The sequence below is a fragment of the Drosophila persimilis genome, unplaced genomic scaffold, assembly GCF_003286085.1.
Source record: "Drosophila persimilis strain 14011-0111.01,24,50 unplaced genomic scaffold, DperRS2 tig00000431-arrow-pilon, whole genome shotgun sequence".
NCBI lineage: Eukaryota > Metazoa > Arthropoda > Insecta > Diptera > Drosophilidae > Drosophila > Drosophila persimilis.
Window position 1 is genome coordinate 2,482,238 of NW_020825312.1, and position 26,415 is coordinate 2,508,652.

General features: G+C 42.3%; 7 protein-coding genes and 2 long non-coding RNA genes across 14 annotated transcripts; 4 read left to right on the plus strand and 5 right to left on the minus strand.

Moving 5' to 3' along the window:
* Nucleotides 1-1,741: 1,741 nt before the first annotated feature.
* On the minus strand, nucleotides 1,742-2,264 carry LOC6596141. Its single transcript, XM_002021118.2, has 3 exons — nucleotides 2,090-2,264; nucleotides 1,963-2,016; nucleotides 1,742-1,904 (listed from the first exon to the last, which is right to left on the minus strand). Exons 1-3 carry the CDS (start codon nucleotides 2,246-2,248, stop codon nucleotides 1,818-1,820), a joined length of 300 nt encoding a protein of 99 aa, XP_002021154.1. The 5' UTR covers nucleotides 2,249-2,264; the 3' UTR covers nucleotides 1,742-1,817.
* A 973-nt stretch (nucleotides 2,265-3,237) lies between these two features.
* Nucleotides 3,238-3,667, plus strand: LOC113566043. Of its 2 annotated transcripts, none has more exons than XR_003408909.1 (3): nucleotides 3,238-3,409; nucleotides 3,521-3,583; nucleotides 3,644-3,667. It is a non-coding gene; the product is annotated as an uncharacterized LOC113566043 (long non-coding RNA). The 2 variants fall into 2 exon arrangements; XR_003408910.1 differs by having other exon boundaries at nucleotides 3,647-3,665.
* A 6,389-nt stretch (nucleotides 3,668-10,056) lies between these two features.
* Nucleotides 10,057-11,205, minus strand: LOC6596140. Of its 3 annotated transcripts, XR_003408878.1 has the most exons (4): nucleotides 11,189-11,205; nucleotides 11,019-11,081; nucleotides 10,444-10,958; nucleotides 10,057-10,387 (listed from the first exon to the last, which is right to left on the minus strand). It is a non-coding gene; the product is annotated as an uncharacterized LOC6596140 (long non-coding RNA). The 3 variants fall into 3 exon arrangements; XR_003408877.1 differs by lacking the exon at nucleotides 11,189-11,205 and having other exon boundaries at nucleotides 11,019-11,097; XR_003408879.1 differs by lacking the exon at nucleotides 11,189-11,205 and having other exon boundaries at nucleotides 10,444-10,955; nucleotides 11,019-11,095.
* A 567-nt stretch (nucleotides 11,206-11,772) lies between these two features.
* Nucleotides 11,773-12,397, plus strand: LOC6596139 (single-pass membrane and coiled-coil domain-containing protein 4 homolog). The gene is made up of 2 exons (XM_002021116.2): nucleotides 11,773-11,962; nucleotides 12,016-12,397. The coding sequence occupies exon 2, from the start codon at nucleotides 12,019-12,021 to the stop codon at nucleotides 12,193-12,195; it is 177 nt and encodes a 58-aa protein (XP_002021152.1). The 5' UTR covers nucleotides 11,773-11,962; nucleotides 12,016-12,018; the 3' UTR covers nucleotides 12,196-12,397.
* Nucleotides 12,398-12,791: 394 nt separating this feature from the next.
* On the plus strand, nucleotides 12,792-14,241 carry LOC6596138. Of its 3 annotated transcripts, none has more exons than XM_026989471.1 (4): nucleotides 12,792-13,049; nucleotides 13,647-13,700; nucleotides 13,779-13,861; nucleotides 14,107-14,241. In XM_026989471.1, the coding sequence occupies exons 1-4, from the start codon at nucleotides 13,035-13,037 to the stop codon at nucleotides 14,168-14,170; spliced, it is 216 nt and encodes a 71-aa protein (XP_026845272.1). In that variant the 5' UTR covers nucleotides 12,792-13,034; the 3' UTR covers nucleotides 14,171-14,241. The 3 variants fall into 3 exon arrangements, with proteins under 3 accessions (XP_026845272.1, XP_026845271.1, XP_026845270.1); XM_026989469.1 differs by lacking the exon at nucleotides 12,792-13,049 and adding an exon at nucleotides 13,457-13,571; XM_026989470.1 differs by lacking the exons at nucleotides 12,792-13,049; nucleotides 14,107-14,241 and adding an exon at nucleotides 13,413-13,571 and having other exon boundaries at nucleotides 13,779-13,957.
* Nucleotides 14,182-14,939, minus strand: LOC6596137 (ER membrane protein complex subunit 4). Its single transcript, XM_002021114.2, has 3 exons — nucleotides 14,862-14,939; nucleotides 14,645-14,774; nucleotides 14,182-14,581 (listed from the first exon to the last, which is right to left on the minus strand). Exons 1-3 carry the CDS (start codon nucleotides 14,915-14,917, stop codon nucleotides 14,267-14,269), a joined length of 501 nt encoding a protein of 166 aa, XP_002021150.1. The 5' UTR covers nucleotides 14,918-14,939; the 3' UTR covers nucleotides 14,182-14,266.
* Nucleotides 14,940-15,714: 775 nt separating this feature from the next.
* LOC6596172 (ADP-ribosylation factor 1) lies at nucleotides 15,715-18,945 on the minus strand. Its single transcript, XM_002021113.2, has 5 exons — nucleotides 18,901-18,945; nucleotides 17,079-17,402; nucleotides 16,858-16,967; nucleotides 16,504-16,629; nucleotides 15,715-16,115 (listed from the first exon to the last, which is right to left on the minus strand). Exons 2-5 carry the CDS (start codon nucleotides 17,224-17,226, stop codon nucleotides 15,951-15,953), a joined length of 549 nt encoding a protein of 182 aa, XP_002021149.1. The 5' UTR covers nucleotides 17,227-17,402; nucleotides 18,901-18,945; the 3' UTR covers nucleotides 15,715-15,950.
* A 775-nt stretch (nucleotides 18,946-19,720) lies between these two features.
* Nucleotides 19,721-21,229, plus strand: LOC6596171 (putative methyltransferase NSUN6). Its single transcript, XM_002021112.2, has 2 exons — nucleotides 19,721-19,873; nucleotides 19,979-21,229. The coding sequence occupies exons 1-2, from the start codon at nucleotides 19,808-19,810 to the stop codon at nucleotides 21,227-21,229; spliced, it is 1,317 nt and encodes a 438-aa protein (XP_002021148.1). The 5' UTR covers nucleotides 19,721-19,807.
* Nucleotides 21,230-21,978: 749 nt separating this feature from the next.
* Nucleotides 21,979-26,212, minus strand: LOC6596170. The gene is made up of 6 exons (XM_002021111.2): nucleotides 26,132-26,212; nucleotides 25,444-25,527; nucleotides 24,942-25,370; nucleotides 23,818-24,767; nucleotides 22,483-23,758; nucleotides 21,979-22,404 (listed from the first exon to the last, which is right to left on the minus strand). Exons 2-6 carry the CDS (start codon nucleotides 25,499-25,501, stop codon nucleotides 22,307-22,309), a joined length of 2,811 nt encoding a protein of 936 aa, XP_002021147.1. The 5' UTR covers nucleotides 25,502-25,527; nucleotides 26,132-26,212; the 3' UTR covers nucleotides 21,979-22,306.
* Nucleotides 26,213-26,415: the final 203 nt, after the last annotated feature.

Consider the following 26,415-nt stretch of genomic DNA (forward strand, 5'->3'; position numbering starts at 1 on the left):
GTCCGGGATATGATGTCCCGAAGATACATATTCCGACTCCTAGAGGCTGCTGCTGCTGCTGCTTCTGCTTCTGCTTCCAGAATTAATCTTGCTCATAGTTTAATTGCGCGCTTCTCCTGCCCTCGTGCCGCCTGCCCTTGTGCCTCCTGCAACTACTGATCGAAAGCCATGTGATTAGGCATGCTCCATCAACATGCCAAATCTCTGAGACGACGACAACGAATCTTGGCCTCCAGCTTAGGCTGGAAGAACAGACAGAAAGCTGCTTACCGAACGAACGGTAGGCACTCACTGCACCTAACGAGCATTTGTGCAGCATATGCGGGGAGAGAGAGAGAGAGAGGTGAGAAGGGGAGGGAGAGCTGCTCCGACAATGAGTGAGCAAAGATAATCTATTATGACCGTAACAAGAAATAAATCCCAACTCGGTAATCCATCATTTTACGACTTGGCAATCAAAACAAGGAGTTTAACTAAAAGAGTCAGAGTCTCGGCCTGCCCCGCAGGACTGACGACTGACGACTGGCGGACAGTCAGTCGAATAGTCGAATAGTCGAATAGTTGACTCTGGCTTTGGCTTTGGCTTTGGCTGTGGCTCTAGCTCTAGCTCTGGCCCAATCAACGACAACCAGGTTGGATTTTGCTAACGAACAAGTCGAGAGTCATGTTAACGTTGGCCAGAACTAGAATCGCAGCTCTCTGGCTCCCTGGTTGTTGTGGCCGCCTGTCCTAAGATTGTTTGGGCCTGGTCAGGAAACATGCATTTTGGACAGGCTCATTGGCCGCATGCACATTCAGGCCAAATCAAAGGAGCAACTGGTGGAAAGCTGGCTCAATTTACGGGGCTGCCTGACGTGACGACATAGCCAAGTTGGCAGCTCTGGGCCATTTTGGGGGCCCCCGACTAAATAGTTGCCAATAATCCGTGTCCAAACTGATCGGGCTGCCTTTTATGGCCATGGACGAAATTAGATGCCAAAATGCGGCGACCGACGATCGCTGGATGGAGAGGAGTGAAGTGGTGTGGCGGATGGGAGGGGAGGAGAGGGGAGGCGAAGGATGGATGCTTCATTACCGATGCACAAACTTGGGCGTGTGCGTCTCGGTTGATTTGCAACGGTTCTCGGCCAAACATTTTGCATTATTATTGCTTCATCAAGTGTCCAGCAGCAGCAGCCAACGCAGATGGGGCACGCCGCAACGGAATGCCAATCATTGCAGAAACCTAAGCAGTGACTGCCTGCCTGCCCCCAACGAATCGGACAAAGGCACTAGACAGAAGACACTTGAGACATATGAGACAACTGAGGCACAAGAGACACACACGACCCGTAAGAGCATTTGGAACTGCTCAAACATTTTTGAAATCGCATTTAGAGGTGAAGGTGCAACAGTTGGTGGCATAAACGATTCTGACTGGCCCCAAATACGCCTGGAATAGTATGAAGGCGGAATATCCTTTGTTAACTTTTCCACTTATTTGTGGCGTGCATATTCATTGAACGTCACTTTATTTGATCAAAGTCGATACATTTGTTTAAATAAAAACCCTAACATGGCATTTTTCCATTATCCGAGATCTGTTCAGCGCCTGATCTGTGGAAAGTGAAACTAAATTAACGAAATTAGAAAGCGTTTCGGCGCACTTTATTTTAACCTAATTTATTGGGTAAATGAGATCTAAGATCTGTAAATCTGTTGTGCTCCCTCACCAAATGATAATTAATAACCACAACCAAAGGTCAGTCCAATTTTTTATTCTAACAGTGAATTTTTGTAGGCCGGAAGGTGGATGCTGATATGAAGCGATTCTGGAATTACTTCTTCTTGGTGTTGTCAATTAGCTCTCGTATTTTGTCGTTCATTCGCTGGACCAGCGTTTGGGGATCATCTACATGGGGCACCTAGAAACAGATTTATGTAACAGTAGAGCTAATCTAAGACTGGAAGGTGCAGCTGTACCTGATAGTTTTGGGATGTGTAGATGCCCGTGTAAATTCCGGCTCCAAAGGTCAGCTGCAAGAGAAGGCGGAAAGATGGAAACTGTTAAAGTGTGTTGCATTGGAGCGTTTTCACACTACTGGCTGACCAGAGAGAAGCACAGGGTTCGTTTGAAGTTCCAGAATGGCTTCTTTGGGCAGTACGGAATCGTGTCCTGCATCTCAGGGCAGCAGCTGTAGGAGGGGCGGCCGTTGCCCGCTCCACATCTGGCTTTCATCAGTTGCAGACCGACTCCCAGCAACTTCATTTTTGTGAAATTTATTTACAAATATTAATTTTTACTGACGAATTTTGTTTGGAAATTTTACCAGATTCCAGGAGATTACTGGGATCGGATTTGGGAAAATATCTATGACTGACCACTGAAACAAATATTATGTATACAATTGGATTTACGTTCCGTTAAAGTTGTCCAGCAGCCAACGCAGATGGGGATTTGAGGAGCTGAGAAGGCCAGAACAGAATCACAATCATTGCAGAAACCTAAGCAGTGACTGCCTGCCTGCCCCCAACGAATCAGTCAAAGGCAAAGCCACAAAAGACATGAGAGACGACCCGTAAGAGCATTTGGAACTGCTCAAACATTTTTGAAATCGCATTTAGAGGTGAAGGTGCAACAGTTAGTGGCATATCTGGTGGCATATCTCCCCAGTTCGCTGCCACATAGAAGGCAGCCACAGGGGCTTAGCAAAGCGGCAGGGTAATTAAAAAGCGAAATGGGTTACCGAACACCCCGACTAGTGTGGGCGGCACACTTTTCGCCCACACGGGACGACGACAGTGGTAGCCGTATCAGTTACCAATCAGTCGGTCTGGAGTGTGGGTGGGTGGGCATTTCTGTTTTTACATTGGGGAGAATGTTTTCCAACGCCAGCGCAGTTGAAAATGAAAAACAAGCAACAGACGCAGTAGCGGCAAATTGAAAAATAACAAAAACGAGCCGCATAAATCCGAATAGCGAAAGAGAAACAAGTATACAGGAAGCAGGCAGAAGATACTATATGTGGTTTGAATAGGTATTATTATAGTATACATATTCTAATAGAGCTATTAGGTGTGACGCCCAGCCGCACATATAAATATTAAAATTCGAAAAATAGGGCGCGCCCGCTCTTCACAGTGAGACCATACCACAGCCACAGACGGGCACATTACCAGCTGATAGAGCACAGTGTGACCGTAGCGAAAAAGACAATGGGCACACTCCAATCGGAGCCAGCATCCGAGGCTTTGGCCTGAAGTTCTCCGTGTCCTTCGCCGCTCTGGAGGTTTTCCCATTTAAAATCAGCTGGCGCATATTATTTTTCAGGGCTCCCTCAGGTGTTTGGGTGTTGCCAGATGGATACTGCATCTACGATCGCGTGCGTCGCGCCAGCAGATGCTACCTGCACACTCTACGACGTACGACGTAAGTGCTTCGCAGGTGCATACATTACCGAAATCGATTCCTTGTTTTCCCCTCTATTTATCTTTTCCATTGACAGTTTTTACTTGGTTCTCCTTTTTTCATTCCTTCCAGCTCTATTCGCCGAGACCCTCTCTGGCCATAAGCTGATATGCCTCGATCTCCTTCTCTTAGCAGGTAAAGTTATTAAGTTATTATTTATTCATTAACTTTATTAAACTCTTCCTCTCATTTCAGCAGGTTGCCCCCTTCGGATGCCAGAAATACCTCTGGTGTGACCGTGGACACCGTTATGACCACCATCGCTTACCAGGAGGGTGACGCAACGCGAACTCTCGGCTCCTGCGCCCCTGATTCCAATCGCGTGAGGCTGTGTCATTTGGCCTGGGCGACATTTGGGTCCAGGCACTGCCATGGCAATCTGCCTTGCGTCCCACGCCGCTTTCTCCGCCTTTCCAGTCCGCTCTCCGTCGGCACCTCCTCCCCATCCTCTCGGGAGGTTCAAGGGATGTCTTCTTGGCTCAACTGACGAAACCACTGGCTGCTACTGACATGCTACTGGCCATAGCCATGATGCCACTGCTGTGCCGCTAAGTCGACAACGTGGTGTCCCGTCCGTTGCAGCATGGACAAGTGATCAACGGCTCACGCGCACTGAAAATATTGTGAGCAACCCCCATTCACACGCCATCGAATCAAACGCTGGGCTTAGAGACGCGTAAGTAAATCAGTATATAAATATGGACATATCTTAAGATGTATCTTCCTTCACAGAGGACTAATGTACCCTTGGATTTGCCTCGAGCCGAGTCGTACCACCACAGTCCTATCAGACAGCAGGACAGAAGCGAACCCTTTGCAAGATCCCAACCTAACAAGTCATCGTCATCCTTCGACCTGGCCATCGACAACAAGTACTTTGACTATGACAATCAAGAGAGGAGCTACGCGGGCTACTAGACTCTAGATAGATTTCGTTGTTGTTAAGTTTAGGGATATACGCGTCCATATATGTATGTATTTAGATAGTAGATACAAATGTTTCCCACTTGTTTATTTATTTATACTAAGCTAAGTAATGACGAATAAAACTATTGAAAAATCGTCCTTGCTGTATCCTGTATCGGAACAACAAAAAATCCAAGAAAATTGTTTGAGTCCTTACCGAAGGATCAAGGACATTATTCTGATCACGGCGGGCCATGGTAACCCCGTTCAAACAAGATATATATGTCTGCAGGAAATATCATTGATCCTTGGTCCTTGATAAGGACTCCAATAGGTCAGGGATATTGTTTGGATCACAAGAAGCCACCGCAAGCCCAGATCGGCCCACAAATAGCCGAGAAAACTAAAAATGTATGGTTGGGGTTGTTGGAGTCCCTACCAAAGGATCAAGGACACATTCTGATCACACTGGGCCATGGCAGGCCCTAATGGAGTCCCAAATAAGGGAAAACATAAGATTTATATGCCTAGGAAAATATCCTTAATCCTTGGTCCTTGATAAGGACTCCATCAGATCAAGGATGTTATTCCAAACACAGGAAGCCGCCGCACGTCCCGATCGGGCCTAAAATAACGAGTTGTAATGTAATGTTGTACAACAACAGCTTTCAAATTGCGACCGCTCAAAGGGAGTAAAACGTTAATTTCAAATCTGGGATACCAGGCAAACAGAAATAGCAAAAAGCCGCTGCTTTTTTTTAATTCCTTTTACTTTTATTTTTACGTTTTTTCATATTTTCTTTGGCCGCTCAAAGGGAGAAAAACGTTAATTTCAAATCTGGGATACCAGGCAAACAGAAATAGCAAAAAGCCGCTCGTATTTTTTAAATTTCTTTTAATTTAATTTTTACGTTTTTTCATATTTTCTTTGGCCGCTCAAAGGGAGAAAAACGTTAATTTCAAATCTGGGATACCAGGCAAACAGAAATAGCAAAAAGCCGCTGCTTTTTTTTAATTCCTTTTACTTTTATTTTTACGTTTTTTCATATTTTCTTTGGCCGCTCAAAGGGAGAAAAACGTTAATTTCAAATCTGGGATACCAGGCAAACAGAAATATTTTTTTTTTTATATTTTCTTTGGCCGCTCAAAGGGAGAAAAACGTTAATTTCAAATCTGGGATACCAGGCAAACAGAAATAGCAAAAAGCCGCAGGTTTTTTTTAAATTCCTTTTAATTTTATTTTTACGTTTTTTTCATATTTTCTTTGGCCGCTCAAAGGGAGAAAAACGTTAATTTTAAATCTGGAATACCAGGCAAACAGAAATAGCAAAAAGCCGCTCGTTTTTTTTAATTTCTTTTAATTTTATTTTTACGTTTTTTTCATATTTTCTTTGGCCGCTCAAAGGGAGAAAAACGTTAATTTCAAATCTGGGATACCAGGCAAACAGAAATAGCAAACAGCCGCTGCTTTTTTTTTAATTCCTTTTAATTTTATTTTTACGTTTTTTCATATTTTCTTTGGCCGCTCAAAGGGAGACAAACGTTAATTTCAAATCTGGAATACCAGGCAAACAGAAATAGCAAAAAGCCGATCGTTTTTTTTTTTAATTTCTTTTAATTTTATTTTTACGTTTTTTTCATATTTTCTTTGGCCGCTCAAAGGGAGAAAAACGTTAATTTCAAATCTGGGATACCAGGCAAACAGAAATAGCAAAAAGCCGATCGTTTTTTTTTTAATTTCTTTTAATTTTATTTTTACGTTTTTTTCATATTTTCTTTGGCCGCTCAAAGGGAGAAAAACGTTAATTTCAAATCTGGAATACCAGGCAAACAGAAATAGCAAAAAGCCGCTCGTTTTTTTAAAATTTCTTTTAATTTTATTTTTACGTTTTTTTCATATTTTCTTTGGCCGCTCAAAGGGAGAAAAACGTTAATTTCAAATCTGGAATACCAGGCAAACAGAAATAGCAAAAAGCCGCTCGTTTTTTTTTAATTTCTTTTAATTTTATTTTTACGTTTTTTTCATATTTTCTTTGGCCGCTCAAAGGGAGAAAAACGTTAATTTCAAATCAGGGATACCAGGCAAACAGAAATAGCAAAAAGCCGCTCGTTTTTTTCAAATTTCTTTTAATTTTATTTTTACGTTTTTTTCATATTTTCTTTGGCCGCTCAAAGGGAGAAAAACGTTAATTTCAAATCTGGAATACCAGGCAAACAGAAATAGCAAAAAGCCGCTCGTTTTTTTTTAATTTCTTTTAATTTTATTTTTACGTTTTTTTCATATTTTCTTTGGCCGCTCAAAGGGAGAAAAACGTTAATTTCAAATCTGGAATACCAGGCAAACAGAAATAGCAAAAAGCCGCTCGTTTTTTTCAAATTTCTTTTAATTTTATTTTTACGTTTTTTTCATATTTTCTTTGGCCGCTCAAAGGGAGAAAAACGTTAATTTCAAATCTGGGATACCAGGCAAACAGAAATAGCAAACAGCCGCTGCTTTTTTTTAATTCCTTTTACTTTTATTTTTACGTTTTTTCATATTTTCTTTGGCCGCTCAAAGGGAGAAAAACGTTAATTTCAAATCTGGGATACCAGGCAAACAGAAATAGCAAAAAGCCGCTCGTTTTTTTCAAATTTCTTTTAATTTTATTTTTACGTTTTTTTCATATTTTCTTTGGCCGCTCAAAGGGAGAAAAACGTTAATTTCAAATCTGGGATACCAGGCAAACAGAAATAGCAAAAAGCCGCTGCCTTTTTTTAATTCCTTTTAATTTTATTTTTACGTTTTTTCATATTTTCTTTGGCCGCTCAAAGGGAGAAAAACGTTAATTTCAAATCTGGGATACCAGGCAAACAGAAATAGCAAAAAGCCGCTCGTTTTTTTCAAATTTCTTTTAATTTTATTTTTACGTTTTTTTCATATTTTCTTTGGCCGCTCAAAGGGAGAAGAACGTTAATTTCAAATCTGGGATACCAGGCAAACAGAAATAGCAAAAAGCCGCAGGTTTTTTTTTAATTCCTTTTAATTTTATTTTTACGTTTTTTCATATTTTCTTTGGCCGCTCAAAGGGAGAAAAACGTTAATTTCAAATCTGGAATACCAGGCAAACAGAAATAGCAAAAAGCCGCTCGTTTTTTTTAATTTCTTTTAATTTTATTTTTACGTTTTTTTCATATTTTCTTTGGCCGCTCAAAGGGAGAAAAACGTTAATTTCAAATCTGGGATACCAGGCAAACAGAAATAGCAAACAGCCGCTGCTTTTTTTTTAATTTCTTTTAATTTTATTTTTACGTTTTTTTCATATTTTCTTTGGCCGCTCAAAGGGAGAAAAACGTTAATTTCAAATCTGGGATACCAGGCAAACAGAAATAGCAAAACGCCGATCGTTTTTTTTTTTAATTTCTTTTAATTTTATTTTTACGTTTTTTTCATATATTCTTTGGCCGCTCAAAGGGAGAAAAACGTTAATTTCAAATCTGGGATACCAGGCAAACAGAAATAGCAAAAAGCCGCTGCCTTTTTTTAATTCCTTTTAATTTTATTTTTACGTTTTTTCATATTTTCTTTGGCCGCTCAAAGGGGGAAAAACGTTAATTTCAAATCTGGGATACCAGGCAAACAGAAATAGCAAAAAGCCGCTCGTTTTTTTCAAATTTCTTTTAATTTTATTTTTACGTTTTTTTCATATTTTCTTTGGCCGCTCAAAGGGAGAAAAACGTTAATTTCAAATCTGGGATACCAGGCAAACAGAAATAGCAAAAAGCCGCTGCCTTTTTTTAATTCCTTTTAATTTTATTTTTACGTTTTTTCATATTTTCTTTGGCCGCTCAAAGGGAGAAAAACGTTAATTTCAAATCTGGGATACCAGGCAAACAGAAATAGCAAACAGCCGCTGCTTTTTTTTTAATTCCTTTTAATTTTATTTTTACGTTTTTTTCATATTTTCTTTGGCCGCTCAAAGGGAGAAAAACGTTAATTTCAAATCTGGGATACCAGGCAAACAGAAATAGCAAAACGCCGATCGTTTTTTTTTTTTTAATTTCTTTTAATTTTATTTTTACGTTTTTTTCATATTTTCTTTGGCCGCTCAAAGGGAGAAAAACGTTAATTTCAAATCTGGGATACCAGGCAAACAGAAATAGCAAAAAGCCGCTCGTTTTTTTTTTTAATTTCTTTTAATTTTATTTTTACGTTTTTTTCATATTTTCTTTGGCCGCTCAAAGGGAGAAAAACGTTAATTTCAAATCTGGGATACCAGGCAAACAGAAATAGCAAAAAGCCGCAGGTTTTTTTTAAATTCCTTTTAATTTTATTTTTACGTTTTTTTCATATTTTCTTTGGCCGCTCAAAGGGAGAAAAACGTTAATTTCAAATCTGGAATACCAGGCAAACAGAAATAGCAAAAAGCCGCTCGTTTTTTTTAATTTCTTTTAATTTTATTTTTACGTTTTTTTCATATTTTCTTTGGCCGCTCAAAGGGAGAAAAACGTTAATTTCAAATCTGGGATACCAGGCAAACAGAAATAGCAAACAGCCGCTGCTTTTTTTTTAATTCCTTTTAATTTTATTTTTACGTTTTTCATATTTTCTTTGGCCGCTCAAAGGGAGAAAAACGTTAATTTCAAATCTGGAATACCAGGCAAACAGAAATAGCAAAAAGCCGATCGTTTTTTTTTAATTTCTTTTAATTTTATTTTTACGTTTTTTCATATTTTCTTTGGCCGCTCAAAGGGAGAAAAACGTTAATTTCAAATCTGGAATACCAGGCAAACAGAAATAGCAAAAAGCCGCTCGTTTTTTTTTAATTTCTTTTAATTTTATTTTTACGTTTTTTCATATTTTCTTTGGCCGCTCAAAGGGAGAAAAACGTTAATTTCAAATCTGGGATACCAGGCAAACAGAAATAGCAAAAAGCCGCTGCCTTTTTTTAATTCCTTTTAATTTTATTTTTACGTTTTTTCATATTTTCTTTGGCCGCTCAAAGGGAGAAAAACGTTAATTTCAAATCTGGAATACCAGGCAAACAGAAATAGCAAAAAGCCGCTCGTTTTTTTTTAATTTCTTTTAATTTTATTTTTACGTTTTTTCATATTTTCTTTGGCCGCTCAAAGGGAGAAAAACGTTAATTTCAAATCTGGGATACCAGGCAAACAGAAATCAACAGAAGGTCGCTGGTTTTTTTTAATTCTTTTACAAATTTTTTTCGTTTTCATATTTTCTTTGGTCGTTGAGAGTTGTTGTTGTACAACAACAACTATTGTTGTTTTCTTCGTTACTTGAAGCCCGATCTAGTCGTCCGAAGGCTTCCTGTGATCGGAATAGCATCCTTAATCTGATGAAGTCCTTATCAAGGACCAAGGATTAAGGATATTTTCCTAGGCATATATATCTTGTTTTCTCCATTATTCGTTGCCCGATCGCGACATGCGACGGCTTTCTGTAATCAAAAAAATGTCCTTGATCCTTCGCTAACAGCACCTGCCATACACATATAGTTTTTCCGGCTATTAGTGGGCCGATCTAGCCGTGCGACGGCTTCCTGCGGTCGAAAAAATCTCCTTGATTTAATGAAGTCCTTATCAAGGATCAAGGACATTTTTCCCAATCAAAAAGATTGAGTTTTCTGCGCTATTTGTGATCCGATCTGGGCGTGCCACACCTTTTGTAATCTGGATAGTTGTTCCGATACAGGATACAGCAAGGATGATTTTTTAATAGTTTTATTCGTCATTACTTAGCTTAGTATAAATAAATAAACAAGTGGGAAACATTTGTATCTACTATCTAAATACATACATATATGGACGCGTATATCCCTAAACTTAACAACAACGAAATCTATCTAGAGTCTAGTAGCCCGCGTAGCTCCTCTCTTGATTGTCATAGTCAAAGTACTTGTTGTCGATGGCCAGGTCGAAGGATGACGATGACTTGTTAGGTTGGGATCTTGCAAAGGGTTCGCTTCTGTCCTGCTGTCTGATAGGACTGTGGTGGTACGACTCGGCTCGAGGCAAATCCAAGGGTACATTAGTCCTCTGTGAAGGAAGATACATCTTAAGATATGTCCATATTTATATACTGATTTACTTACGCGTCTCTAAGCCCAGCGTTTGATTCGATGGCGTGTGAATGGGGGGTTGCTCACAATATTTTCAGTGCGCGTGAGCCGTTGATCACTTGTCCATGCTGCAACGGACGGGACACCACGTTGTCGACTTAGCGGCACAGCAGTGGCATCATGGCTATGGCCAGTAGCATGTCAGTAGCAGCCAGTGGTTTCGTCAGTTGAGCCAAGAAGACATCCCTTGAACCTCCCGAGAGGATGGGGAGGAGGTGACGTCGGAGAGCGGACTGGAAAGGCGGAGAAAGCAGCGTGGGACGTAAGGCAGATTGCCATGGCAGTGCCTGGACCCAAAGGTCGCCCAGGCACAGCTTCACGCGATTGGAATCAGGGGCGCACGGGGTTATGTTGACAGGCACCCCTCGTGGCATCGTGAACCCGTGCGCAGGAGCCGAGAGTTCGCGTTGTCAACCGGTCAGGTTCCTGGAGTAAAAAGCCGTCAGAAGGATGGGTCACCCTCCTTGTAAGCGATGGTGGTTAACCTGCTGAGATGAGAGGAAGAGTTAAATAAAGTAAATGAATAAATAATAACTTAATAACTTTACCTGCTAAGAGAAGGAGATCGAGGCATATCAGCTTATGGCCATAGAGGGTCTCGGCGAATACAGCTGGAATGAAAAAAGGAGAGCCAAGTAAAAACTGTCAATGGAAAAGATGAATAGAGGGGAAAACAAGGAATCGATTTCGGTAATGTATGCACCTGCGAAGCACTTACGTCGTACGTCGTAGAGTGTGCAGGTAGCTAAATAACATATATGTATGTACCATCTGCTGGCGCGATGCACGCGATCGTGGATGCAATATCGATCTGGCAACACATCGCCTGAGGGAGCCCTGTAAAAAAAGAATGCGCGCGCGCCAACTGAGTTCACATGGGAAAATCACCAGAGCGGTGTAGGACACGGAAAAGTTAAAGTTATCCGGGGAAATATATCACGAAATATTCTCTCAGAAGGAAAAAACAATGGCTTATAATGACGCGTCGTTAGGCGGACACCAGAGCCGAAGACCCTGGGATCTAATACATAATGTTCGTTTGCGACATATTCGCAGTAAATCCTGGAACCTTGCATAATTCTTGAACCAGAACCACATCAAGAAATAAGAGAGCAATAAAAGAGCAATAACCTTGTCCAAAAGTAGCGTCACAAAATTTTGCCAAAGTAAAAGTACTTGAGCACATAATTTAAAATGCGCGCCCGTCAAAACTGTCATTTTACAGCACTGAGTTTCGCATCAGCTGTGTCAATAATTCCCATACCAAAAACGACTACAAAAAACGAACTTTCTTTTGGGGCTAACAAATAAAACTTGTTGAGCGTAGCGGTAGAATCGACCAACTTGTCGTTCCCGCTCTGTCGCACGTGTTTGTTGTTATTCTAATTATACATATCCACATGCAGAAGAACACGCAAGCGTACGCATTAAAAAAACTCTACACGTCACCAAAGTTTCTCCCCCACAGGTGTGTGGTGCTGCCAGCCAAAGCGTAAGTGGATCAAATAATCAAATAATCGCGTGCTTAATAGTTCGATATTACAGAAAATGCGTCAATTGAAAGGCAAGGTCAAGGAGACGCGCAAGCAGAAGAAGGAGCGTAAACTAGATAATGTGGAAATTCAAGGAAAAATTCGTACAATTGTTTTGCCGGCCATGGGCGTCTTAGCGTTATTTGTAGTGCTGTTCGTCTACCTTAAGACGCGGCCTGCAGTGACTGCCTAGTGGACACACAAACTGCAGCGATGAACATGCATCCCGTCCGATGACCGTCTATAGGCTTAAGTTAGTGTATTTTCTGAATTTAAATGTTACCTGTGCAGTGTGCAATTCATGTCTAACGTCGTTTACTGTACAAATTAATATGTATGCATAGTAAAAGTAAAAGAATACCATTCCACTCTCTGCGGAGTGTGATTCTAAGGTATCCAGAAACGGATTTTGATTTAATTTAAATTTTCTTTAATTTCTGTAAAAACTTCTGGCAGTAGTGCTGCGAAACGTTTTATCATGGCAGGGCTGCACTAAAAACGGTGAAGAAAATTTGGCGCAAGAAACGAAATATTTGAAAATTTCCCGAAAAAAGACTGAGGCTTTAATTTTAATTTAGAAAGCTGGAAATATGCAAATTAATTATGGCTTTTAGCTGTCCAGACAGAGATAAATTTACCACACTGAACCTGACAGCCACGAACAAGTTTTATTTTTGGCTGTTTGTGTTTTCCTTGTGTCTATATCATTTTCTCCCAGTCCACCACTCTTGATAGTAGCGCTTGTCGCTTGCATTTGAATAGCCCCTTAGAGGCAAATTATTTATTAAATCGGCTATCAAGTGCAACTTAAATCACACTATTTCGTAGAGTAATTGTACAACCAGAGAGCAGAGCACGCCAGCAGCACTAACTGAGATTATCTAATCTCTGTAAAAAGTTAAAAGTGAAATCAGCTGTTCGCGCACACATACACACGCAAATCTGCGTTTGACATTTCTTACACACACACTCTCCCTTACACATATTAAACTGGCGGCGGGTGAAGGCAAAAGTGGCTTCAATTATTCGACAATGCTTAAGTTTTTGGTAAGTTGCATTTTCTAATATTATAGCACAGTGTTTGTGCAGAGAAAAGCCCATTTATGTGTGCATAAATACAAAGCATCAGGTTTATGGATATATCATCAATTTGTGGTTCATCTTTTTGCGGCGGTGACGTTGTTGCCGCGGTACCTCGTCATCATCAAAACAACCTTTTGGCCAACAAAAACATACAAATTTGGATATTAGACAAGCGCTTTCAAGGTTATATAATAGGCGACAACGAACCCAATCCCCAAATGAAATCACAGTAATCTCTTGGAAAAATGTCAACTGGTAAAGCTTCAAAAAGTTATCTACTTTGGTCAAATCAATAAAAATTAATAGTTTTACATAAATTTCACAAAAATGAAGTTGCTTGGAGTCGGTCTGCAACTGATGAAAGCCAGATGTGGAGCGGGCAACGGCCGCCCCTCCTACAGCTGCTGCCCTGAGATGCAAGACACGATTCCCTACTGCCCAAAAAAGCCATTTTGGAACTTCAAACGAACACTGTACTTCTCTCTGGTCAGCCAGAAGTGGGACCAACCAACCAATGCAACAAATTTTAACAGTTTTCTTTTTGTCCGTCTTCCCTTGCAGCTGACATTTGGAGCCGGAATTTACACGGGCATCTACATATCTCAAAACTATGAGGTACGCCTTCCACCCCTACACTTAAATTGTCTCTACTGAAAATAATAAAACTATGTATGGGTGGGTATCTGTTTCCAGGTGCCCCGTGTCGATGACCCCCAAAAGCTGGTCCAGCGAATGAACGAAAAGATACGAGAGCTAATTGACGACAACAAGAAAAAGTAATTCCAGATTAGATATAATCTTACGGCCTTTGTCGTTCACTACCACCAGTCACACTACAAAAATTCATTGTTAGAATAAAACATTAGACCGACCTTTGGTTGTGGTTATTAATTATCATTTGGTGAGGGAGAACAAACGATCAACAGATCATAGGGGACTCATTTATCCAATAAATTAGGTTAAATATAAGTTAAATTAAAGTGCGCCTGAACGCATTCTAATTTCATTTCACTCTCCACAGGTCGGCCGCTGAACAGATCGTTCATGACATCAAAAAGGAGGCCAAGAAGATCTTGGATGATTGAAAAATGCCATGTTAGGGTTTTAATTTAAACAAATGTATCTACTATGATCAAATAAAGTGACGTTCAATGTACATATTCGCCACCAATTATTACAAACTAGACAAATGATATTCCTCCTCCATAATATTCCAAGCGAGTTTGGGGCTGGACAAAGGCCAGCCAGTCAGAGGCGTGTGTGGGTAACAGGCCCATGCTATGGCATTTGTAAAGGGCCAGCGCTACGTTGGCCAGGTTTCCCAGAAAGTAGACAATGCGCTGACCAGTTCCCTGGGCGCCTTCGGCCATTTTCGAGGTAACTTGGGTTGTGAACATTGCCTTGATTGGCCGCACCAGCATCATGCCGACCATCATAATTGGGAAAATCGATATAGAATTACCGGACATGTACATGATGAACAGGTTCATGGGTATCTGCAATGAATCCAAAGGTTATTACGTCCAGCATGGAGCCTGCATGGTCGACTATACACTTACATTCTTCAGCGGTCCTAGAGCCAGATCCCATGATTTCTTTATAACCAAACGCTGATCGCGTACGACTTCGGTTTGATTTACCACTGCACTTGGATTGTAGCCCAGCGGAGATGGAATTTCCGAATTTTTGCTGCTCGGGAAAAACGAAATGGGGTGTGAAAATATCTCTTGTGCCGCACATACACATATCAAATACTCAATTCAAAATTGCATTTACCTTCCATTAAAGTCCAACGCCCACTTGAATTTCTTTGAATTTTGCTTTGCAGACATGCTGAGTTTTCTTTTTATTTAATAATTGAAACAATCTCACAATTCGGGGTGAATTTTTCATGCATTTACACAAATTGGGGTAGCTAGTGTGGGAAAACGCCAAACGTCAAAATAAACAGTGTTGCAAAACTTCAAGCGCTTGAAAATATCGTTATCGATAGACCACAACAAAAGAAAACGGGTATTGTCGAAAAAAAATTATTATTTATTTCGTATTATAAAAATGTCCAGCCGGTTTTATTTATTTAAATTTTATTTAGAATTACCTTTTAAATAGTACGTTTTCCGTTTTAATATGGTTTTATGTATATGCGTGTGTTTGTTTTATGGGTTTTCTTTTTTTGTTTTTTGCCAAGCGACGACACGAAACGAAAGTGTTAAAAATTAAAATGGTTTTTGTTGTTTATTACTTCTCATTAATATTACTTTTATATTTATAAAATTAAAAAGAAATATATATTGATGAGGGGGGGAGAGGGAGAGAGGACAAAAATAACTTAAAAAAGACATTTTTACCATATACTTTAGTGTTGTTTCCTTTTTTCTTTTGCGATTGGTTGGGGTTCTCTTTTAATCGTTTCGTTTTTAAACATCCAATAATTATGTATATAAATTTAAATTAAATTATAGCGTTCTTTTATATGCTGATGCTGCTTGAAAAGATCTGTTCTTGCAATTTCAATTTCTCGTGTTCTCAACGGACAGGAAGGAGGAGCCTTTTAAGTTATGCGAAGATCTCTACTCTTGTTGTTTATGTTGCTGTTGCTGCTGTAGTTGTTGTTGCTGCTGTTGTTGTTGTTGCTGCTGTTGTTGTTGTTGCTGCTGTTGTTGTTGTTGCTGTTGTTGTTGTTCCTTCTTGATGAGGATAGGATTTCCGCCGTTTTCCTGTGTCTGTTTTGTCTGTCTGTTGGTGTTTCTGATGGTTGTTTTCTGCTTCTGTTTTTGCTTTGCTTGAAATCAAAGTTAGTGTGTATTTATGTTGTTGCTGTTGTTGTTTTTTGTTGTTGTGGTTGTAGTTTTAGTGTATGTTTAATTAGCGATTAGCATTCTTCAGCTGATTGGACAACCAGTCGAGTCCCTCGTAGAGTCCATCGCCGCTAGTTGCACACGTCGCTTGAATGTACCAGTTGCGGTTTCTGAGTGAGTGCAAACCGAGCTTGTCGGTAATTTCAGCCGCATTCATTGCATTTGGCAGATCCTACAACGATTCAATAAAAAAAATGGGATTATGTGAGGTTTATTTGGGATAGTTGCAACAAATATTCTGTGTGGTGACAATAATTGGCATATCAGTCCCGTCTTGAAACAAAATAAACTTTGAATAATCATAGTATCAATCATAACAAGTTATTAACATCATCTAGGAGGGGGTCGCTGGCGGTGCCACATAATCAACAAAGGTGCACGGTCTGTTGCTGCCATCGGCTGGCATACACACATATGTTTGCAACAACTGCCGGCTCTTATCAACGTATGTATGTATGCATACATTTTCTGTTTCACACATATTCGTTAATGGAGTTTGTCACCGCTTTGGTGTGTTATGTGGCAACCGATTCGGTTCGTCTCGCAATTCGCATGCTTACCTGTTTGTTGGCGAATATTAGTAAGACTGCATCTCGAAGCTCGTCCTCCGCCAGCATGCGCATCAATTCCTCTCTCGCCTCACCGATACGCTCTCGGTCATTGCTGTCAACGACGAAGATAAGACCCTGTTGTAACAAGAAAAAACAAAAATGTATTCCAATTAGTGAATCCATGGAGAATTGAAGCAATGATGCATCTGTTTTAGGGGTGTGGGGGGTACATATCAGTCCCGTCTTGAAACAAAATAAACTTTGAATAATCATAGTATTAATCATAACAAGTTGTTAACATCATCTAGAAGGAAGGGGCGGGAGGTCTCTGGATGCGATAGGTGCCAAGATCCAGTCACTTACTTGTGTATTCTGGAAGTAATGCCTCCACAATGGACGAATTTTGTCTTGGCCGCCCACATCCCACACTGTAAAGCTAATATTCTTGTATTCTACAGTCTCCACATTGAAACCTAGTCGGAACCGAGTCGAGAGAGTGAAAGAGAGAGAAAACACACATGAGAATGAGTACCGAGGAGAAAAGTAGCTACAATTGCTAGCTAGCTAGCTGCTAGTCCACTTACCAATGGTAGGTATCGTTGTAACAATTTCGCCTAATTTGAGTTTGTACAGAATTGTGGTTTTACCAGCGGCATCCAAACCGACCATCAATATCCTCATTTCCTTTTTGCCAAAGAGGCCTTTAAACAGATTGGCGAATACGTTTCCCATAGTTGCTTGCTTTTATTTCGATTCTTTTGATTGGAGAAGTAGGAAATCGGTTATGCTGCTGCTGCTGCTGCTGGTGGCCTTCTTGCTTGGCTGGAATTATTACAAGTTCAAATCCGAGTTGCAAATGCTGTTGATAATATGCAAACTCTGGACTTGTGTGCTTGGACTTGGAGAATCTGCAAATAAACCAAACAAAATCGATATTAAATTTAACCAATAATGCCGGCATATGTTACAGGACTGAACTTCACTTATCGGTGTGGCAACTGGAACTGATTCGAGTGACAAATAAAACAAAAGATGCTATGATGTGATGATATGTTAGGCCCTTCCCACTGAATTGTTCGAGCCGTCTGAGATTGGGCCCCGAGGCAGAGACTCTTTTGTTTGGCTTAATCGTTACCCCCAAAGCTGACGTGTTGATTGCTTCCACAACTGAGTCACAACAATTCGCTTATGAAATTTAGCAACAATCCCATGGAACTGTTCGGACATGAGCTTTGCTTTGAAAAACAACGCAAATTAAACGCAACTTAAAAAAAAAAGCTCGGCCGTTTGGGAAATATAGTATAGTATTTTTTGCCCATAATATCAATGTGTTGCCCGCTTTGCTGGCTGCGAATGTCGATGTCGGCGGCCGCCGCCGCTGATAAGATATTGATTTTTGTTGTTGGGAGACGATGACGAGTCGGAGGCACTGCAGGAGGGTCGCCTTTTCTCCACCCCGTCTCATTCACGAAACGTGTATAAGCTGGAATGCGCGTAAAATGATAAAGCCAGGGGCGAGAGGCTAGATGGAAATTCGCAATCTCGGAGAGTGTAAGTTCTAAATCTGCGGTGAGTCACCCGGCGACCAGCTACAGAGTCCAAGTGGCTCCGAGTGGATTTGTGTGTGCGTTACATTTGTACAACCAGCACTCTCTCCTGCTCCAACGTGCAATTCAATTAAAGTTTTAATTAAAGAACCGAAGACGATGTCCCCTGCTCTTCGTCGCACTCCCCTCGCGCACGAACAGCAAAGCGTTGCCAACGAAACATAATGCGCAAATAAAAAAGAAACATCACGCAAATTTTGAGATACACTCAAATTTAGTGATAATTACCAAAGTTTTGTGTTTATGTTGCTTCGGATCAACTAATCAAAATGGAGAAATGAACAGTAGAAATTGTATGCCGGAAAAGAAAACGAAAACTACACGTAGCAACTTTTATTTGCCAAGCGACGACGACTACGACGACGACAAGAAGCGACGGCAGCTACACCAACACCCTGCACACGCACACACTCACACACCCATGAGCCACACTCTAGGGTTGCCTATTACGTTGTCGAGTCGGACCGGACGCCCTGTGCCAATTGAATTGAAATCCCTATTGTATCCTCACATACGGCGGATTTCAGGATAGCATCACCAGTATATGTACATATTTAGATTTTCTTGTCGGTAAATTTCAAATTGGATGCAGAGAGAGCCATTGCTCTGAAATTTATACGTGGTTAGTGTGCGTCTGTGTGAGTGACGTATGCTTTTTTTTCTCCCTTTGAGGTTGGTGAAATGCGACGGCGGCAAGACCTTGTTTTTTTAAATACAGTGCAATATTCTGTCTATTCTGCACTAGTGTCAATGAATCCAGGTGGGGATTTTTTAACTGCACATTACACGTTTTATTTACCGATTTATTTGAGCTTCTTTTGTGGATTTTCCTTTTATTAAATTTTCTCTGCTGCCAAACACACCACACACCGAATTGTGAAGAGAAATATGATGGAAAAAATATCGATATGAGGAATGTGTGATGGACGATAAGTATTACTAGTTCTTTTATCAAGGGGCCAAAGTCGAAAAAACTTTGAAATTATATAATACATTGACCAAATGTTCGATATGACGTAAACAAGTAAAAAAAAATAAACAAAAAACCATTTAGAAACTTTGATAATTTGTAGTGCGCAAGTTAATAAACAATTTTTAGACGATACATTTTCGGCGATTTCCGATAATATTTATCACCAAAACTCCCCACAGCGGTGTACGTTCTAAGTTTGTGTGTGGGTATGTTTGTGTGTGTGTGTGTGTGTGTAGAAATGGCTTACACTAATACGAACACACGAACACTGTCCACACTTTAGACCAAGGAAATAAATCCATTTTTCTCATACACTACCCCTGATTTTGACTAAAGTCAAATACGCACCAACTAATTGAATCAAATGCACACAAATTTGAGCGGAAATTTTAGAAATTTCTGCTTGGAAATGTCAAAAATCACAGAGCAAAAAAAACTTGACCGAGAATACACTTGCCGTTGAAAAAACTGCAAACTCACCAACATAAACGTTGCGGCATGGCTTGTGTTAGAGTGAGACGACAATGTTACGGATGGTATATGCTTTGAAATGCTGCCACGTCTCTTCTTCAATAAATATCGAAATTTATACGCACGCAAATGATAGATATTGAAATGAAACATAAACCTACATAAATATGTATGTTTACTTTATTACAGTCGGCGTTAGAAAGTCCTGTTTTTGTTAGTTCACAGTTGGTTGAGGCGAAGTATTTAAATAACTTGGCGCTCCATGTTCTACCCAAAAACTCCGTTTCTGAGCAACAGTTTGCTGGAAGCCGAAATTCTTAAAGTCAATGTGAGAATGTTGTTTCTACGGCTTGCACCATGTGCACAAAAACGATAAGGCAACACTGGTTTTCAAATATTAAAACTGTTGATCTCATATAATGTTTTTATTCAGTCGGCGGCTGTGTCGCAACTTTTGGAATGGCTCTGTCGGACTCCACGTGTCACCACCTACAGGGTGAACAGACTGCGCACCAATGTAGAGACGCACAAGGCGCAATTGGAGGAGCATCTCGCAAGGAGATATCCATGTGGCCAGCAGGCCCCGAGGATTTATGGCCTGGCGGATCTGCCCGAAGTACTGTGCATAGCTCCCCTTGAGGCGGAACTGGCGTTGTCCGTACCCGATCCTACGCTCAAAGAAGTCATTGTGGACACCAGCTGCGGAGCTGCTCTGCTGCGGGGAGCTCACATTTATGCCCCTGGCGTTCTGGCCATGGAGTCGAACACACAGCTGCAGGAATGCGTCAATGTCTATGCTGACTTGGCCGGCAAATGCAAGCGAGGGATGACCACGCGTTACGAGAACTCGGAAAAGGTCTATGTGGGCGTGGGCAAGGTGCTAATGCAACGCTATCAACTGTACAATGACAAGAATGAAGCTCCCACAGGGATCGCCGTTGAAATGCAATCGAATGTCAGTGGAGTGCCCTCGCTTGGGGACCTCAGCAGCGCAGACGCCCTGCTGCAAAATCTGCCCTCTATTGTATGCGTGCGTGTCCTGGACCCACAGCCTGGTGAACGCATCCTGGACATGTGCGCTGCTCCGGGCAACAAAACCACTCACATAGCAGAGCTAATGGGCGATCAGGGGTGCGTCGTGGCGTTGGATAACTCCGCGAGTCGTGTGCGCGGCATGCTGGGGAAACTGGGGAACAACTATCGGAGCATACAGGCGCACGTCTTTGACTCCACAAAAGCAGTGGCCGCGTCGAGCGATTCGTCGTGCCCAGCCGCTCCACCCTTTCCATGTGCCAGCTTCGATCGCATTCTTCTGGATGCCCCATGCAGTGGTCTGGGCAACCGTCCGCAGCTATTGTGCAACATTAAGCAGGCCAAGATCTTGAAATCCTATCCAAACATCCAGCGTCGTCTTCTGGCACAGGCTGTCCAACTTTTGCGCCCTGGCGGCATCCTCGTCTACAGCACTTGCACAGTCACCGAGGCCGAGTGCGAGAGCATTGTGGCCTGGGCGCTGAGAAAGTATCCCGAACTACGTCTGCTGGATGCCACACCTCGGTACGGGGGTCCCGGCCTGCCACTCCCGGATCTGGAGACCGCTCAATCGAAGCTGCTGCAGCGCTTTGGTCCCGGCAACGATTTGGACACTGTGGGTTTCTTTATTGCTAAATTTCAAAAAGATTAAACGATTATTCAAGTTATCTCGGGTTTTATTTAATTGAATTGCAGTTCTTTACATATTTTTGCTTGCATTTGTTTCGAGGCGAGGTTCCTTTTCGGGGAACATTGGCCGATGGCCGATAGCCGGTAGCCGAGAGATTTCTTTCACTTAGCTCCCTGCAGAATGGACACAAATTTCATAATAAATGAAAAAAACCACACACAATGATATCTTTTTAGAGTTCTAAATATTAAAATTACTTGTAGAAGTTACAATTCACATCTATCGTAATGTTAATTATAGTCTAGATATTATTTTAGCATTTCTTAAGACGAGTATTTGCTGTTTAAATGCAAACGATGCATTTTTCATCTCTCTCTCCATCTCTATCTCTATCTCTCTCTTTCTTTTCCTTTCTATCCCTCTCCCTCTATCTCTCTCTCTCTCTCTTCTCTCTTTCTGTCGCCGATTACACATTTATATATATTTATATATACGTACTTAACTCAATTAATTAATAACTAAATAATTAGTGTGTGTGTTGTATGGGTTATGGTAAAGAAAATGCCGTGTCCTAGGCCTAGCTCTGGGTCTGGTTCTGTTTCTGGTTCTGATTCTGGTTCAATAACATAAAATAATTCCTCTTCGCTTGGATCCCTTCTTTTCGCTTACTTAATAAGTCGCCCCGCAATTGAATGATCAACTATTATCTAGCTGCATGTGATTTGTTTTTTTTTTTTTTATTATTTTTGCCGTTCATCTTAGCTTCTGACTTAATTATTCTTTTGGCTAATCCCCAAATGGTTTCTCCTCCACTCCACTAAAAACTGTCGGGAAAACAATCAGATTAGTGAAGACGAAAAAAACTTGCAAAAAAAAAAAAAAATTATATATATATATAAGAATAAGGGAAAAACCAAAGTGTACTTTAGTCAGATGGAAATGGATGTCCCCAAAATGTATTCTCGGGAATGTCCTATCCTAAACGAAGCCGCGCAGGTTTAATGGCGGCCAGTGCTCTCATTCTATATATATATGTAGTATGTATATCTGGCTTAGGGGCTACGCCTAGTGCTAGGTTAAGAGACTATTAACATGTTTTTACGTCGGGATGTTGAGGGTCTTGAATTGCTCCTCGTTCATCTCAGTCATCATAAAAGTGCCATCCTGTATCATCAAAACGACGCGACGAGTGCCCCCTGAGAAAAAGTGCAAAGAAAGGAGAGAAAGGGGAGATTAATGCACAGAAGATGGAAGATTATTGGTTTTTGTATTACCTGGTGAGGGCAGATCCGCTCGCACCACCTCGGCCGGGATTTGGGACTCGGTGCCATCGCTGTCAGAGGTCGTGATGTGAATTTGTGCAGTGACCGGTGTTCCCGTGCCGGTGCCAGAACTCTCCTGCTGCAGTGCGGCTGCCTGATGCTGGGCCAGCTCCTCCTCGGTCATGGAGACGAGAATTTGCTCGCCATCGGATGTTGCTGCTGCAGCGGATTGTTCCCCAGCTTGGACAGCCTCAGCCACGGCATGGTCTAGCGAAAGGACATCCTGATCGTCGCCTTCAGCGGCGGCCACATACGCGAACTGTTGCTCGCCATCCGGTCCCTGGGTAACCAGTATGGTCTGGCCCTCGGCATTCTTGCCAGCCACCTGGTAGACGGTGCCATCTTCACCTCTTACCAGAAGAGCAGAGCCGTCTTCGTTGGTCAGCACCTGCTGATCGCTGCCCAAAAGCGCATGCGCTGCCTCCAGCTGTTCGCGCTGTTCCTCCTGCATTTGCTCATGCTCGACCTGCAGCTGCGACTCTTCCCCCCCAATCAGCTTGCCAGTGATTGGGCACAGCTGGACCTGTTGCTGGTGCAGATCCTCCTCCAGCTCCAACTGGAGCGGTGTGGGCTGTGGCGTTGGCTTGGGCGCTATTCTTTGCCTTTGCCCTGGTGCCAGCACCTTTTGTAGCTGAGATTGGGATTGCTGCTGGCGTTGCTGGCGAGCCTGGGCCTGGCGTTGGGCTAATATTTCCTCCCTGGTCACCACCTTGCGAGTTACCTTCAAGTCCCCAGACTTGGACAGCTGCAGGATCTTCTGCTCTGGCGTCACCACTTTGGTGCCGGCTCCTGGCGACGCTTGATGCCGTTGCTGGGGCGTACCGGGACCAGCGCGTGCCAGGGGCCGGCCGCCAGGATGTGCCCTCGTCGGTGGCTGCTGTGCGCGAGCCTGCGGCGTGCCTGCCAAAGGACGACGTTGCACCGACGATGATATCGGACCGCCCTGACCAGGGGGACGTATCACCTGCTGACGCTGGCTTACAGTCACAGGCGAACTGGAATTGGAGTGTGAAGGGCGGGCTACGCTCAAACGTTTGGCTATGCCCCCTCCTCCCACTGTCGTGGCTGAGGCGCTACTGGTGCTGGTCTTTTGAGCGGCAACGGCGGCTGCCACTGCTGTGACGGGGGCTGTCGGCTCCGAGTGCTCAACGCGGAAGACCCCTGTATTATTGCTGGCTATCTCCGAGCGGGACAGATAGCGTACAGGACACTCGACTTTATTATTTTTCTGAAACGGATTTCAAGATGAATTATCGTTTTTTACAGATGATCTCATCATTTATTTACCAAAAGCAGGGTGTTTGGCATTTCCGGTTTACGAAACATTCCAGAGCTGGTGGTGTCGTCCGTGTAGATGATCTCTCCCATTTTGATACTGTCCGCTCCGGAGGCAGCAGAGTTTCCATTAATTCTGGACGCAGCCTGTCTATCAGCCGAATGGACACGCGACTTGCTTTGCTGCACGGAGCTACCGCCGTTTTTTAAACGCTTCACAGTGTGTGTGGGCAGATCCTCCTCGAGATCCTCCAGTTCCACCGAGTCATTCGCTGCGGTCTCCTCAATACTGGAATCAGTTTGATTGAGCTTGCGTTTGGTGGGACCCGACGTGGCGGCGGCCCATTCCTGCTCGTTGGCGGATTCATCGTCGTTGCCCGAGGAGGGCGATGAAGAACCGTCGCCAACAGCAGTATCGGTTACCCATTGCTTGAACGCATCCATGGCTTTGGTTTTCGAAGTGCGCGATGGCCGAGAGCTCGGCGATACTTGTGCTTGAGGCGTGGCTGGACTGAGTGGAGCTGGAGAATCGGTTTTCGATGAGGGCACTGGATGCTGCAGACGCTTCAAGGCATCCAGTCCCTTCTCTCTGGTCAGTTTCTGACGCGCCAGCTGCTTCTCAAACATTTGTAGGAAAAAGGGCACACTCTCGAGATTGGCCATCACCTCCCAGGTGTTGCCATTGTGCGAACGATCCACCCATTTAACCAAATACTCGTGTGTCTTGCGTCTCGGATTGAAGCGTTTAGCGACAATCTTTTCCACAGCCTCTTCAGTACGCTGTTCGGTCTTGGAATCACAACGGGTGGCTATTCGATTGTTCGGTTTGACAGCACCACCACTCGAGGCAGTGGATGTTGTTGTTGGTGGCAGCGTTGGGGTTCCTGGCTTGGATACGGGCCGTTCGTTCTCAATGTCTTTCAGTTGGTTGGACAAGGCTGGCAGCTTATTAGCAGTCGATTCTGAAAATAAGTACAGTTTTTAGACGATCTCGATTCTAGTCACACATTGAAAGAATGTTGCTGGGTATCAGCATTGAATCAACCACGAGACTAAGCTTGAATATGCTTTATTTTTGTATACGGATACGGACACTGATTTAATAGTAATTCCGTTTCTATAAAATTTATACTTACTTCTGGTTGGGGATGCGCTTGCGTTGTTATTGCTGTTCGAAGTGTTATTATTGTTGTTGGGATTCACAACCGTTTTGGTGATGCGCACTGGCATATCCTGCAGCTGTCCATGTGCAATCTTGCCAAAAGACTGTATTGTCTTGCCAGCCACAATCCATGGCTCCCTCACGCTCTCCTCGAGCCTCACCCAATGCTGGTACATGGCCCATGAATTGCTAGCACTCGATTCCTTGCGCGCATGCAACTGTGTGGCCTTCCACAGCGAAAATGCCCAGATTGAAGGCTTGGTGTCCAGCGAGTCCTTAAGGTTTGCATTCTCCTTCTCGCAGGCATCTTCCTTGTGCGACTGAAACTCCTCGACAAAGTTGTAGGCCTTCAGGCACCGTCCACATACGAGAACATCCATATTTGCCAGATCCTCCTGGGCAGCTGAGAAGTGAAAACAAAACGAGTTACTTAAATTGCTTGCTATTTTTCTGCCATTTTTTTTTCTTTCACTCACCTCCGATAATGTTTGCGTACTTTCCAATTTCCGTCGGAGCTATCTCCTGTGCCAACATTATAGACAACACCAAAGCCTACGGTTCTGTCGAATTCATTTAAATAATCAAAATAAAAGAGCAAATTTATTTAGTTGTTGTTTGCTTGCTTTTAAAAACGGAACAGCTAACAGGGGGAAGAAAAAGTACAGTGCTGTGGTGTGTTTTCGTTTGCATGGGTGGCAACCCCGAATGTCTTCGGTGTGTGCCCAGAATGGTGGGTTTCTCTAATGCAGCGGCGCGGCGCGGTGCGGCGCCTTGGTTACAGCGAGCCAAAATACACAAAAAATGCAATACAATGCAGCGAACCGGGCACACAGCAAACAGAAAAAAAGAAACACACTGGGGAACGAGGGTAGACCAGATTGGGCATATCAAATTGTTTATATTAAAAAAAAATCATTTATGCCATTTTAAATTGCTCCGTTTTTACAACCTATTTAACATATTTAATAGTAGTTGACTGCAACCGCTACCAGGAAAAGATTACAATTGGCTATTTGTTTCATTCAGTTCATTTAATTTTCACTTTTTGATATGTATACTGATTCCCGCTCAAATTGCTCGCCAGCAGTAATGCTTGCCATTTCACAAATTTTTGCGTCAAATCAATAATAATGGACCCACTTTTACACTGCATTATTTACACACCTTCATAAACCAAATCGATCTGGAAACTAAAGTTTATATTGTTTTTTGAATGTTAATATAACTCTAACTGTTTTCTCCAAATTTCAACACGCGCAGCGCTGTTCTGCTTTCAACTGCCCGCGCGAAACTCTGAATGCCAAAAGCAAAACGGTGTCTATTTGCCTGAAACGCAGACCAGCGGTGGTTAGACTGCGGCTAGGGTGACTTTTGTATGAGCTCTTTTTTGGATATATGCCGAATAACCTATATATTAATTATGTCTGGGATTGTCGAATATATTAAAT

Coding starts and splice junctions, on each gene's coding strand:
- LOC6596141 (XM_002021118.2), bottom strand. CDS start 2,248: ATGAAGTTGCTGGGAGTCGGTCTGCAACTGATGAAAGCCAGATGTGGA. Junction 2,017..2,089: donor GAACCCTGTGCTTCTCTCTG/GTCAGCCAGTAG, acceptor CTTCTCTTGCAG/CTGACCTTTGGAGCCGGAAT. Junction 1,905..1,962: donor ACACATCCCAAAACTATCAG/GTACAGCTGCAC, acceptor ATCTGTTTCTAG/GTGCCCCATGTAGATGATCC.
- LOC6596139 (XM_002021116.2), top strand. CDS start 12,019: ATGCGTCAATTGAAAGGCAAGGTCAAGGAGACGCGCAAGCAGAAGAAG.
- LOC6596138 (XM_026989470.1), top strand. CDS start 13,413: ATGAAGTTGCTTGGAGTCGGTCTGCAACTGATGAAAGCCAGATGTGGA. Junction 13,572..13,646: donor GAACACTGTACTTCTCTCTG/GTCAGCCAGAAG, acceptor CTTCCCTTGCAG/CTGACATTTGGAGCCGGAAT. Junction 13,701..13,778: donor ACATATCTCAAAACTATGAG/GTACGCCTTCCA, acceptor ATCTGTTTCCAG/GTGCCCCGTGTCGATGACCC.
- LOC6596137 (XM_002021114.2), bottom strand. CDS start 14,917: ATGTCTGCAAAGCAAAATTCAAAGAAATTCAAGTGGGCGTTGGACTTT. Junction 14,775..14,861: donor GCGTTGGACTTTAATGGAAG/GTAAATGCAATT, acceptor TTTCCCGAGCAG/CAAAAATTCGGAAATTCCAT. Junction 14,582..14,644: donor CTCTAGGACCGCTGAAGAAT/GTAAGTGTATAG, acceptor GATTCATTGCAG/ATACCCATGAACCTGTTCAT.
- LOC6596172 (XM_002021113.2), bottom strand. CDS start 17,226: ATGGGAAACGTATTCGCCAATCTGTTTAAAGGCCTCTTTGGCAAAAAG. Junction 16,968..17,078: donor TACAACGATACCTACCATTG/GTAAGTGGACTA, acceptor GGTTCCGACTAG/GTTTCAATGTGGAGACTGTA. Junction 16,116..16,503: donor TAATATTCGCCAACAAACAG/GTAAGCATGCGA, acceptor GAATCGTTGTAG/GATCTGCCAAATGCAATGAA.
- LOC6596171 (XM_002021112.2), top strand. CDS start 19,808: ATGTTCTACCCAAAAACTCCGTTTCTGAGCAACAGTTTGCTGGAAGCC. Junction 19,874..19,978: donor CCGAAATTCTTAAAGTCAAT/GTGAGAATGTTG, acceptor GTTTTTATTCAG/TCGGCGGCTGTGTCGCAACT.
- LOC6596170 (XM_002021111.2), bottom strand. CDS start 25,501: ATGTTGGCACAGGAGATAGCTCCGACGGAAATTGGAAAGTACGCAAAC. Junction 23,759..23,817: donor TGCCAAACACCCTGCTTTTG/GTAAATAAATGA, acceptor AATCCGTTTCAG/AAAAATAATAAAGTCGAGTG. Junction 22,405..22,482: donor AGCGGATCTGCCCTCACCAG/GTAATACAAAAA, acceptor ACTTTTTCTCAG/GGGGCACTCGTCGCGTCGTT.